The 13726-nt window shown below is 39.1% G+C and overlaps 1 protein-coding gene across 1 annotated transcript in view; it reads left to right on the top strand.

Moving 5' to 3' along the window:
• Positions 1 to 13726, top strand: part of galnt1 (UDP-N-acetyl-alpha-D-galactosamine:polypeptide N-acetylgalactosaminyltransferase 1) — a 148647-nt gene that overhangs the window by 109044 nt on the left and 25877 nt on the right. The window contains exon 5 of the mRNA XM_072575568.1: positions 12245 to 12452. Coding sequence (XP_072431669.1) covers positions 12245 to 12452 — 208 coding nt within the window. The remainder of the gene's footprint in view (positions 1 to 12244; positions 12453 to 13726) is intronic.

Below are 13726 nucleotides of genomic sequence, written 5' to 3'. Positions count from 1 at the left end.
CCACTCCGGCCTATCACCCTCACCTTGACCTCCTTCCACCTATCGCATTTCCAATGCCCCTCCCCCAAGTCCCCCCTCCCTACCTTTTATCTTAGCCTGCTGGATACACTTTCCTCATTCCTAAAGAAGGGTGTATGCCCGAAATGTCGATTCTCTGTGCCTTGGCCTTGTGGCCACAGTGACTGGATCTATTTGTAACAATTCTAATTAAGCTATGTGGGAGCTATCAGAAGTAGAAAAGGTCTGTTAGTAACGTGAGCAGTCAGTATTTGCATCACACGTGAATGACAGTTTAGTACAGGCCAGGATACAGTGTGAAATGGAGGACTCTGAGAAGGAGGCCCATGAAGTGCCTGGACGTATCACTTTGGAATAAGGACCACAATATCAATGTATGCATCACTAGCTATGTCACGCAAATGCAGTAGGAAATTAGAAGCTCAGTAAGATTAATGAAATATTATTCCCTTCCCCCACTTCCCTAAAGTCACAGAAGAAAGGGAACATTATAACCATGAGCATGTTGCTAAATACTTAGAATTCAAGATGAAAGGAAATTGGCTCCACTCTTGTGCAGCCTATGTGCTTTGTCTTTGTGAATTATGGCCAGCAGGTGACACTTTAAAGGTCACCTGTGATTATTTCTGTTTCACAGAGATGGCTATGATTAATTTGTAATGACAGATAACATGGTCAAGATTACTTGTAGCTAGGATTGTATTCCACGTAGTTGGTTACTGTATGCATTTCATATGCAGCATTTTATCATTATTGATGTCTTTAACCATATGAACACTGGATTGCATGCTATTTATAATAAGCTATTGCATGTTTTAAAATGTCACTGAGACTTAATCTTTTAACTCAGCATAGATCCATTTTGGTGGGCAGATAATTAAGGAGGACTTTCACTCAGGCTTTATAATATTGGGAAAGAATCTGGTTTAAAATCTAATTAAAAATGAATGCCATCAGGAAGTACGTAATAATCTTGTGGCTCTTTTTTTTTCATGTGGCAATTGTCCAATTTTACCAGATGTTGTTAACATGTCTCTTTCAGGTATTCAGATTGGAAACTATACAGACAAATGTAAATTGCCCTCAGTCTATTGCCAGCCATTATGATCGACTGAAACCTCTTCCTGTGCTTCCTCATCCAGCTATCTGAGTAGAAACTTCTGTTTTCCCTTAAATGCTTACTAGTTTCCCTTGAAATATTTCTATTATTTCCTCAACTTCTGATTACAGGTTCCACATTACGATCTCATTGCTGTGTGGATAGGTTTCTTCTGAATTGCACACAATTTCTTTGTAACTATTTAGATAGTTACCACATTGTTCCAATAAGAAATTTAAACCTTCTGTTCCAAAAACAAATCACTGAGTTAAATCCAACTAAATTTGAAGTTGTATTCATAGAATGTTATTGTCTATTGTCATCTCATAGGATGAGCTAATTGTATTCTCCTGTAATTTCTTCTAACGTGACACAGTTCTCAGAGCACGTTGCGAGAGATGACTTTTTTTTTCTATTTTGGGACTATAAATTGAAATGGAATTTGTAATGACATATAACTGAAATACCAGGAGAGTTTTGCAACATGAAAATCAAGTAAGATATGTTGAGGTGCAATTTTTGAGGACAGTTGTTGCTTTTTGAAGCAGTGAGCCTTTTGAGTTAAGGAAATTCTGCCTGACAACAACCCTCTAGTTGAACTGCAGGGTGTTAAAAACTCCTTATGGTCTGTTCTGATATAATGTGATAGTTCTGTTCTTCTGCAATAGAGCGTTATAAGAAAATCGTGTAATAACAGCACTGTTTTAAACCAATGGGATAGGAATAGCGTTATAGCTAGTACAGGGAAGGAAAATTTGCATTCTATAAATAGTTTAAATTCTTCAATAGCAGTCTAGCCAATTCGTGTTGATGAAACGTGCATTATAGCAGAGGCGACTGTACATTCTCTGACACATTGGTATTGAGCTGTTGAGGGAGAGTTCATAGACTGCATTAGAGATTGTGTTTCTTAGCAAAATGTTGTGGAACCAACCAGAGAGCAAGCTGTTCTAGATTTGGTAGTGTGGAATGAGGTGGATTTAGTTAATGATCTTATAGTAAAGAATCCTCTGGGGCACAGTGTTCATAGCAAGGTAGAATTTCAAATTCAGTTGGAGGGCAAGTAAACTAAAACTGAAATATATCCCAGAGGGAAAAAGATTGTAAGGGGGAAAATAAACAACCATGGCTAAGCAAGGAAGTTGAAGGTAATATAAAGACATAAAGTAAGGCATATTATATTGCAAAGGCATGTGGCAGGCTGGAAGATTGGATTACTTTTAAAGACCACAAAGGGTTACCAAAGGAAAAAGGTAAATTATGAAAGAAAACTAGTGCAAAATATGAAAATAGATGGCAAAAGCCTTTGAATATAAAAGGGAAGAGAGTAGCTAAAGTGAATATTGATCCATTGGAAGATGGGACTAGGGAAGTATTAGTGAGAAACATAGAAATGGTAGAGAGACTAAATCAACATTTTGCATCCAATTTCATGATGGAGTACCTGGGTACCATCTCAGTAATAAGAAGTAATCCGAAGATTTAGAAGGAGATGGGGATTGAAGGCAGACAATTCTCCAGGGCCTGATAGCCTACATCATAGGTTCTTGAGTTGCAGCAGAGGTAGTGGATCCACTGGTTATAATATTCCAAAATTCCCTGGAGGTGGTAAAGGTTCCATTGGTTTTATGAAGAGACTGAGTGTTTGGACCAATACTGTCTGGAATTTAGAAGAATGAGAGGAGCTGTAATTGAGGAATTTAAGGTGCCAAAGGGGTTGACATAGTAAATGTAGAAAGGATACTTTCTTTTGTGGGACAATCTAGAATGAGAGGTAATAGTTCTAGAATGAGAGGTAATAGTTCTAGGATAAGGGATAATAGATTTAAATCCAGAGATGAAGCAAGTTACTGCTCACAAAGGGTTGTGAATCTGTGGAATTCACTCCTCCACCATGCTGGGACATTAAGTAAATTTATGGAGACAGACGGATTTTTAATTAGTAATGGGTTAAAGAGTTATGGAGAGCGGGCAGAAAAGTGGAGTGAGGTTGAGATGTCATCAGCCATGATTACATTAAATAGCAAAGCAAGCTCGAGGGGCTGAATTACAGATTCCTGCTCTTAGTTCTAATGTTCTCTCTCAATGCGTTCTCTCAAGCTATATGTGAAAGAAAGGCAGAACCAAGAATGCTTTAAAGAAAAAGGATGTAGGGCCACTTAATCAAATTTTGAATCAAAGGATGACTGTCAGCCTTCAGAAAACAGTATGTCATCAGTGCTAAAAATCAGAAAAGACTATTTAAACCAACCTTGAAATCTAGAGTTATGATATGTGGTATTTTATTTGCCCTGTCTGTTCATTTTCGATCCATAATAGGTGTCAAACCATCTATCTTAATCCTGAATGAATGAGTAGCTACTCTGAGATTTTTGAAGGAGTTTGATTTTAAATTACAGTAGTAAAATATAAATCCTTTTTTCTCCCTCTATCTTCGATTAACAATAAGTGTGTTACAATAGTTTTCTGTTCCTACTTAAACCTGGTGTGAATTACTTTTTTGTCCTGAAAAGCAGTCATAGAGTCATAGAGATGTACAGCACGGAAACAGACCCTTCGGTTCAACCGGTCAATGCTGACCAGATATCCCAACCCAATCTAGTCCCACCTGCCAGCACCCGGCCCATATCCCTCCAAACCCTTCCTGTTCATATACCCAACCAAAAGCCTCTTAAATGTTGCAATTCAATCAGATACATTGATTATTTTAGAGATCTAATAGAATGTTTTTACATTTTGGGATGGTTTGTGAAACAGTGGTGCATGATTATTTGCTTATTCTTCCTAGTTAATTACATTGTGGTTGTGAGGGGAGAATTGCGTTATTGTGTAGACAAAAACAAAACATTTCAGGAAGCTCCAAGTGTTTGAATGATGGATGTTTAGAATTTTAATCTGTTGTGCCCTGTTGTTGCTACTGGCTATCAGGAAATGGCTTTCCATAAGACATGAACTTAATGGGACCACTGACCTTTCTCTCTGCCATTAAGACTCTAAAGTTAGTGTACATTACCCTGGCTATAGTATATTTACCAACGTAATGACATAGAAATTTATAGCACAGAAGAAAAACAGTCAACCCATCTGCTGGTTGAAGAAATGCTTTCCAGCCTGATCCCTCTTTCCAGATCTTGTTTTTTTACTTTGTAATTTATACCCTTCAAGTGCATATGCAAGTATATTTTAAATCAAACGATCATATCTACCTTCACCCATTTAGGCAGTGAGTTTTATAACATTCTTAATGAAAAACAATCTCTTCAATGCTGTCAGTCCTTCTACCAATTTATTTAAATCTATGCCTCCTGGTTATTCATATCTCTGCTAAGGACAACAGGTCTTTCCTATCTACTCCATTTTGATCTCTCATTATTGTATACACTTCAAATAAATCTCCCCTCGGCCTCCTCTGTTCAAAAGGAAACAACTCCATCTATTTAATTTTGCTTTGTCATTCCCAGGGACCAATTTAGAGAACCTTTGCTATATTGAACGCAATAGAAGTATTTTTTTTAAATTGCAGTCTAAATTGCACTCAGTATTCCAAATGCATTTTGATCAAAATGCTGAAATGTTGTTGCAAAACTTTATTATTGGAAGGGGATTGTAGTACAGTAATAAAAGTCAATGTGTCATTTGCATTCTTGATTGTTTGTTCTATCTGCATATTAACCTTTTGCACTTTTTGTACAAATATGCCCAAGTGTCTCTGAACATTAGCACTTAGGCATGAGTAGGTGTGGTGTATAGACCTCCTAACAGTAGTTACACTGTAGGGACAGAGAATAAATCAGGAGGTTGAGGATATGTAACAAAGGCAGTGCATTAATCAGGGCTGACTTTAATCTTCATGCAGATTGGAATAATCAGATTATCAGATAAAACAACTATGAAGAATTCATAGTGTGTATTTGACAGTTTCCTTGAACAAAATGTTGTGGATTCAACCAGGGATCAGGCTGTTTTGAAATTGAAAAGTTTAATCAGTAATATCTGAGTAAAAGTTCCCTCGGTCACAGTGACCACACAGTGGTAGAATTTAGCATTCAGTTTGAGAAGGAGGAAATTGGATCAGAAGCAATTATGCTAAGTCTAAATAAGGTTAATTACAAAGGAATGAAGGCAGAACTGTCTGGAGTGGACAGGGAAAAGAGTTCTAGCAGCAAAGGAGATAGATAAAAATTACATAAGTTGAATAAAATAGTTCATGACTCACAGCAATGACCTGTTCCAGGGACAAAAAAGGACTCTAGGAAAGGAATAAGCTAACCATAGTTAACCAGGGAAGTTGAGGGTATCATCAGATTGAAAGAAAACAAATGTGGCAATGATTAGAGGATTGGGAATTTTTTTCTTGGGCCTCAAAAAGTAAAAGATTACCAAAAAAGGGAGGAAATTAGCTTTGAGGGTGAAGTTGCAAGTAATATCAAGATGGACAGCAAGACCTTATTGAAATATATAAAAAGAATATCATTCATATATAAAATGAATGATGTTTCAAAATTGCTAAATATTTAAGGGACAAAAGGCACAGAGGGCAGGAATAGGAGGATAGAGGAGATGAATGCATGGCTGAGGAGCTGGTGTATGGGAGAAGGATTCACATTTTTGGATCATTGGAATCTCTTTTAGGGTAGAAGTGACCTGTAAAAGAAGGACGGATTGCACCTAAATTGGAAGGGGACTAATATACTGGCAGGGAAATTTGCTAGAACTGCTTGGGAGGATTTAAACTAGTAAGGTGGGGGGGGGGGGGGGGGGTTGGGACCCAGGGAGATAATGAGGAAAGAGATCGATCTGAGACGGGTACAGCTGAGAGCAGAAGTGAGTCAAACAGACAGGGCAGGCAGGGACAAGGTAGGACTAATCAATTAAACTGCATTTATTTCAATGCAAGGGGCCTAACAGGGAAGGCAGATGAACTCAGGGCATGGTTAGGAACATGAGACTGGGATATCATAGCAATTACAGAAACATGGCTCAGGGATGGGTAGGATGGCAGCTTAATATTCCAAGATACAAATGCTACAGGAAGGATAGAAGGGGAGGCAAAAGAGGAGGGGAGTGGCATTTTTGATAAGGGATAACATTACAGCTGTGCTAAGGGAGGATATTCCCATAAATACATCCAGACAAGTTATTTGGGTGGAACTGAGAAATAAGAAAGGTATGATCACCTTATTGGGATTGTATTATAGACCACCCCCCCAATAGTCAGAGGGAAATTGAGAAACAAACTTGTAAAGAGATCTCAGCTATCTGTAAGAATAATAGGGTGGTTATGGTAGGGGATTTTAACTTTCCAGACATCAACTGGGACTGCCACCGTGTTAAGGGTTTAGATGGAGAGGAATTTCTTCAGTGTGTACAAGACAATTTTCTGATTCAGTATGTGGATGTACCTACTAGAGAAGGTGCAAAACTTGACCTACTCTTGGGAAATAAGGCAGGGCAGGTGACTGAGGTATCAGTGGGGGAGCACTTTGGGGCCAGTGACCATAATTCTATTTGTTTTAAAATAGTGATGGAATAGGATAGACCAGATCTAAAAGTTGAAGTTTGAAATTGGAGAAAGGATAATTTTGACGGTAATAGGCAAGAACTTTCAAAAGTTGATTGGAGGCAAATGTTCGCAGATAAAGGGCCGGCTGGAAAATGGGAAGCCTTCAGAAATGAGATAACAAGAATCCAGAGAAAGTATATTCCTGTCAGGGTGAAAGGGAAGGCTGGTAGGTATAGGGAATGCTGGATGACTAAAGAAATTGAGGGTTTGGTTAAGAAAAAGGAGGCATATGTCAGGTACAGACAGGATAGATCGAGTGAACCCTTAGAGTATAAAGAAAGTAGGAGTATACTTAAGAGGGAAATCAGGAGGGCAAAACGGGGACATGAGATAGCTTTGGCAAATACAATTAAGGAGAATCCAAAGGGTTTTTACAAATATGTTAAGGACAAAAGGGAAACTAGGGAGAGAATAGGGCCCCTCAAAGATCAGCAATGCAGCCTTTGTGTGGAGCCAGAGAAAATGGGGGAGATACTAAATGAATATTTTGTATCAGTATTTACTGTGGAAAAGGATATGGACGATATAGATTATAGGGAAATAGATGGTGACATCCTGCAAAATGTCCAGATTACAGAGGAGCAAGTGCTGGATGTCTTGAAACGGTTAAAGGTGGATAAATCCCCAGGACCTGATCAGGTGTACCCGAGAACTCTGTGGGAAGCTAGAGAAGTGATTGCTGGGCCTCTTGCTGAGATATTTGTATCATCGATAGTCACAGGTGAGGTGCCGGAAGACTGGAGGTTGGCAAACATGGTGCCACTGTTTACAAAGGGTGGTAAGGACAAGCCGGGGAACTATAGACCAGTGAGTCTGACCTTGGTAGTGGGCAATTTGTTGGAGGGAATCCTGAGGGACAGGATTTACAGGTATATGGAAAGGCAAGGACTGATTCGGGACAGTTAACATGGCTTTGTGCGTGGGAAATCATGTTTCACAAACTTGATGGAGTTTTTTGAAGAAGTAACAAAGAAGATTGATGAGGGCAGAGCAGTAGATGTGATCTATATGGACTTCAGTAAGGCGTTCGACAAGGTTCCCCATGGGAGACTGATTAGCAAGGTTAGATCTCATGGAATACAGGGAGGACTAGCCACTTGGATACAAAACTGGATCAAAGGTAGAAGACAGAGGGTGGTGGTGGAGGGTTGTTTTTCAGACTGGAGGCCTGTGACCTCAAGGATCGGTGCTGGGCCCTCTACTTATTGTCATTTACAAAAATGATTTGGATACGAGCATAAGAGGTGCAGTTAGTAAGTTTGCAGATGACACCAAAATTGGAGGTGTAGTGGACAGCGAAGAGGGTTACCTCAGATTACAACAGGATCTTGACCAGATGGGCCACTGGGCTGAGAAGTGGCGGATGGAGTTTAATTCAGATAAATGAAAGGTGCTGCATTTTGGGAAAGCAAATCTTAGCAGGACTTATACACTTAATGGTAAGATCCTAGGAAATGTTGCTGAACAAAGAGACCTTGGAGTTCAGGTTCATAGCTCCTTGAAAGTGGAGTTGCAGGTAGATAGGATAGTGAAGGCGGTGTTTGGTATGCTTTCCTTTATTGGTCAGAGTATTGAGTACAGCAGTTGGGAGGTTATGTTGCGGCTGTACAGGACATTGGTTAGGCCACTGTTGGAATATTGCGTGCAGTTCTGGTCTCCTTCCTATCGGAAAGATGTTGTGAAACTTGAAAGGGTTCAGAAAAGATTTACAGGGATGTTGCCAGGGTTGGAGGATCTGAGCTACAGGGAGAGGCTGAACAGGCTGGGGCTGTTTTCCCAGGAGCGTCGGAGGCTGAGGGGTGACCTTATAGAGGTTTATAAAATTATGAGGGGCATGGATAGGATAAATAGACAAAGTCTTTTCCCTGGGGTCGGGGAATCCAGAACTAGAGGGCATAGGTTTAGGGTGAGAGGGGAAAGATGTAAAAGAGACCTAAGGGGCAACTTTTTCACGCAGAGGGTGGTACGTGTATGGAATGACCTGCCAGAGGATGTGGTGGAGGCTGGTACAATTGCAACATTTAAGAGGCATTTGGATGGGTAATGAATAAGAAGGGTTTGAAGGGATATGGGCCGGGCACTGGCAGATGGGACTAGATTGGGTTGGGATATCTGGTCAGCATGGACAGGTTGGACCGAAGGGTCTATTTCCATGCTGTACATCTGTATGACTCTATAACAATAACAATTCCGCAAGAAAACATGATAGTGAAATTGAGACTATGACTGATGAGTCCCCTGCACGTGAATCCTAGGATATTAAAGGGAGTAGCTGCAGAGATGGTGGATGTACTGGTAGTAAGCTTACAGGAATCCTTACATTCTTTAAGTCCCAGAAGATGGGAAAACTGACCATGTAATACCTTTTATATATTAATTTAGCCTCTTGGCCAGTTAGCTTAACTTTCTCATTAGGAAAATGTTACAGTCTATTACGAAAAACCATTTAGCAATGTGTAATATGGTCAAGCAGAGTTTGTGGAGCTTCTTGAAGGGGAAATTATGCCTGACAAATTTATTGGAATTCTTTGAGATGGTAACACGTAGGACAGATAAGAATATATTTGGATTTTAAGAAGGTGTTTGATAAGGTAACTTATTAGGCTGCTTAATAAGAGCACATGGTGTTGACAGGATCTTTTTTCTTTGTAATTGACATTTCTACCCTGAGAAAAAAGACTCCAACTATCCATTCTACCTGTGCCTCATAATTTTGTAAACTTCTATTAGGTCGACCCTCACCCTGCAATGTTCAAGTGAAAACAAACCAAGTTTGGCAATCGCTCCTATGGCTAATATCCTCCAAACCAAGCAACATCCTGGCAATCTATTTCTGTTCATCTCCAGTAGCCTCTACATTCTTCTGGTAGTGTGGTGACTAGAATGGTATACAATATTCCAAATGTGGCCTAATTAATGTGCTATATAGCTGCAACATAACTTGTCAATTTAATATTCTTTGCCCCAACCAATGAGGGCAAGCATGCCATATGCCTCTTGAGCACCCTATCCACGTGTTGACACTTTGAGGGAACTGTGAACTTGTACACCTAGATCCCTCTGTGTGTTGATGCTACTAAGAGGTCTGCCATTTACAGTATACTTTCCTTGAATTAGATCTCCCAAAATGCATCACCTCATATTTATCTCGATTAAACTTCATCTGCCATTTCTCTATCGAAGTCTTCAGACTATCTACATCCTACTGTATCCTCTGACAATGCTTCTCCCTGTCTACAGCACCCCCAATCCTTGTCATCTGCAAATTTACTAATCAAACCACTCAAGTTCTCCTCCAAACCATTTATGTATATATTACAAACAACAAGGATCCTCTCACTGATCAGTGAGGAACACTACTGATCATAGACGTCCAAACAGAAAACAGCCTGCCGATGTTATCTGTCTTCTGTGACAAAGCCAATTCTGTGTTCATCTTACCAGCACGCTGCAGATCCTTTGTGACTTCACCTTTTCGTGTCAGCCTGCCATGAGAGATTTTGTCAAAGGCCTTACTAAAGTCAATAGACAAATCCACCACCCTGCCCTCATCAATAATTTTCGTCCCTTCCTCAAAAAACTCAATCAAGATTGTGAGACACGACCTCCCCCACACAAAGCCATGTGACCTATCACTAATGAACCAATATTTTTTTAAATGTGAGATATCTCAAAGAATAATTTCCAATAATTTCTTTACCACTGACGTGAGGCTCAATGGCCTGCAATTTCATAGAATCATACAATCCCTGCAGTATGGAAACAGACCCTTCAGCCCAACAAGTCCAAACTGACTCTCCGAAGACTAACCCACCCAGACCCAGTCGACGACTACTCTCCATTTACCTCAGACTAATACACCTAACCTACACATCCCTGAGCACTATAGACAATTTAGCATGGCCAATTCTTGGAATGCGTTACCCTTCTTAAACAAAAAGAACAACATTGCCTATTCTCCAGTCTTCTGGGACTTCTGTGACTAAAGAGCATACAAAGATTTTGTACAAGGCCCCAGTAATTTCCTCATCTGCCTCCCTCAGCATTGTGGGATAGGTCTCATCAGATCCTGGGGACTTGTCTACCTTGATGCTTTTCAAAACTCTAAACACCACAGCCTTTTCCTATTGACAGACTTAGAATACAACATACCCCTCCTGAGACTTAGCATCTACCTTTTCTTGTGAATACCAATGCAAATTATACACTAAGAACCTTTCCCTAGCTACCCTCCTTTCATATGTGTAAAATACCTTTTAGGCTTTTCCTTAAACCTGTTTGCCAAGACATACCATGGCCCCTTTTAGCCCTCCTAATTCCTTATTTGAGTTCTTTCTTACTATCTTTGTATTCTTTAATGGCTCTTTCTGTCTTCAGTTTCCTAAACCCTATGTATGCCTCCCTTTTTGCTCAGTCAAAAACTAACACTGAGCCAAAGTTCCTCGAGTTGCAGATACTTACTGTAACTGTAGTCAGTGGCTCCCACAGTAGTATGCACAGTTGGAACATCTCAGTGTAGAAGAAGCAGCACCATTTTCCATCACTGGAGTGAGTTCCCACCTGCACCAAGTTCCTAATTTAGAAATCTTTCTTTTTCACACTGAGTCTCACTCTCTCCACTCTGTGCTCCCATTCTGAGAGGTAACCGAACCTATGTAAGTTCTTTACAGGACTGGTGGCTCTCACCACATTGTGATGCGAAATTTCTTGCCACGGTAGTTAACACTAATCGTGCAACCAATTTCAGTGGATAACTATGACCGCCAGGCAATTTCTGCTAAAACTAGGCTTTATAACTGGTTTGCAATTTAAAAGTTGGAAGTCAAAGTTAATTTAAATGGATTCATGGTAAACAGCAAATTGAAATTAAGTGTTGGATGCTGGAAATATGAAACAGAAGCAAATTGCTGGAGAAACTCAACAGCTCTGGTAGTGCAGTGACCCTTCAGAATATTGATTCTGCTTTCTCTCCAGCAACTACTGTTTTTCAGATTTCCAGTATCTGCAGTTCTTGATTTAATCAAGTAAACACACTTGTTTGGTTCAGTGGCTTGGTATCAAACAATATAGAAATTTGTTTATTCTTGGTAGATATCTGTTTTCAATGCATTTTGTAAACTGGATTGAGGCAGTTTTTTACATGGCAATGAGAGTTTGATAGCAAATGATGTTTGTGGCCAGTTTACAGCTGGCATGTTACAGCCAATATGAATTGAGCACATTCACTGCAAATCAGTTCTAGTGTAAAGGTTTTGATGCACCAGTTTGAAAGCTGTATAGAGGATACAGTGGCCAGTTCAGCATCGCGTTGCAATAAAGAACTCCTTTCTGAATCAACAATTTTTAATTCTGCTTTGGAATTCTATTCGTGAATTCTTTGTAGAAACTCAACTTTGATATTTGAAAGTATTCAAATGTCAGTTAAACATTATTTAACAGTTTCATCAAATCTTGTCAAAACGTACTGCTTTATTTGTGCACTGCTGCAGAATTGTTAGTTTTAAAATTATTTTCAAAGGTAATTTTGAATATTTTCAGCTGAACATAATGGCATTATTTTTCAGATTTTTTAAACAAGCCATTAGAGAAATATGTGAAGAAATTGCAAGTACCTATTAAAATTTTACGCATGGAACAACGTTCTGGTTTGATCCGAGCAAGACTGAAAGGAGCAGCGGCTTCTACAGGACAAGTGATCACATTCTTGGATGCTCATTGTGAATGCACTCAGGGCTGGCTAGAACCACTGCTAGCAAGGATTAAACTGGACAGGTAAAAATAATTTCTATAAAAGCACTATCATTAGAGTTTCAGTTGAGCTTCAAATATTAATAACACTGTAAACATACACAGTAATCAGAAAACAAAGAATGAGCTTGCACTGGATATTGAATGAATTATTTTATTAATTTAATTACTGTGATGTATAGCCAGCCAGTTTTTTTGTATGTTCTGAAGAAGGGTCGCTGGAGTCAAAAACATTAACGATATTTTCTCTCCACTGATGCTGCCAGACCTGCTGAGTTTCTCCAGCAATTTTCCAGCTTTGTTTGTTTCAGATTTTTAGCCTGCAATTCTTTGTTTTATTTACCTTAGAGATCAGCTTGTGCTTAATTTGCATGGAAGATGTCGTGAGATTGCTCCTGGAACATTATGTATAGTTTTGATCTCCTTATCTAAGGAAGGATACAATTCCCATCGGAGGAGGGCAACAGAGATTTCCCCGACTAACCACTAGGCTTTTCTTGAGATTTTTCAATAAGCATTGATTACAGACTAGGCCAGCTTTCTCTAGAATTTCGAAGAATGAGTTGAAACGTATGAATTCTTAGTGTGACCATTTGGGTACCCACGCAGTTTAGCGGGCACATTGCTGTCAGCTTAAGTCTGTGAGATGTTGTGTTTAATTTTGGCATCTCCTATTTCTGTTACTGTTGTGTTCAGTGCATGCTGTTGCATCTTATATGTTTACGGTGTTTTTTTAAAAATAAAATTAGTAAAAACAAGCTTTAAGGATATAAGATTTCACTTTGTCTGACCAAAATATTTCCTGCATTTATTTTTAATGTCCATTTTATTGAAGCGAATTGCAAGACTGAGCACATTCAAAATTTTTAAATAATTATGAGGATTTTCTAATCTGCATATTTAGTAACTTCATTTAGGCGTCCTTCATACCAACTACTTTGTGTTGCTTCCTTAGCTTTTTAGGATATTTGCTACACCTGGTGTCCCAGATTCTCAGCTTTGTGAACTGTGCTTCTATAATTTACAGAATTTTAAAAAAGATAAATGTACTCTATAGTGATTTATTTTCAGATTTATATGATTTTAAATCTTTTTTTAATAGTCCTACTTTCTTAGGTTTTATTCCCTTTTCCTTTTGGATTCCTCACAATGAAGTTGTGATGGACTGTGTGTTCATACTGGGCAGATCAGATTCTAGAGTGCCACCTGGTAGACAATAAGTTTTATTTTTGGAGTTTGTTTATTGTTGGTGGTCAGTCACCGTATTCATAAGAGGCTGCCAGTGTAATTTCAGCCAA

This window comes from Chiloscyllium punctatum, chromosome 8 (assembly GCF_047496795.1).
Source record: "Chiloscyllium punctatum isolate Juve2018m chromosome 8, sChiPun1.3, whole genome shotgun sequence".
NCBI classification, from domain to species: domain Eukaryota; kingdom Metazoa; phylum Chordata; class Chondrichthyes; order Orectolobiformes; family Hemiscylliidae; genus Chiloscyllium; species Chiloscyllium punctatum.
Note: the sequence above shows the minus strand (reverse complement) of the source record. Positions and strands in the feature narration are given on the sequence as shown.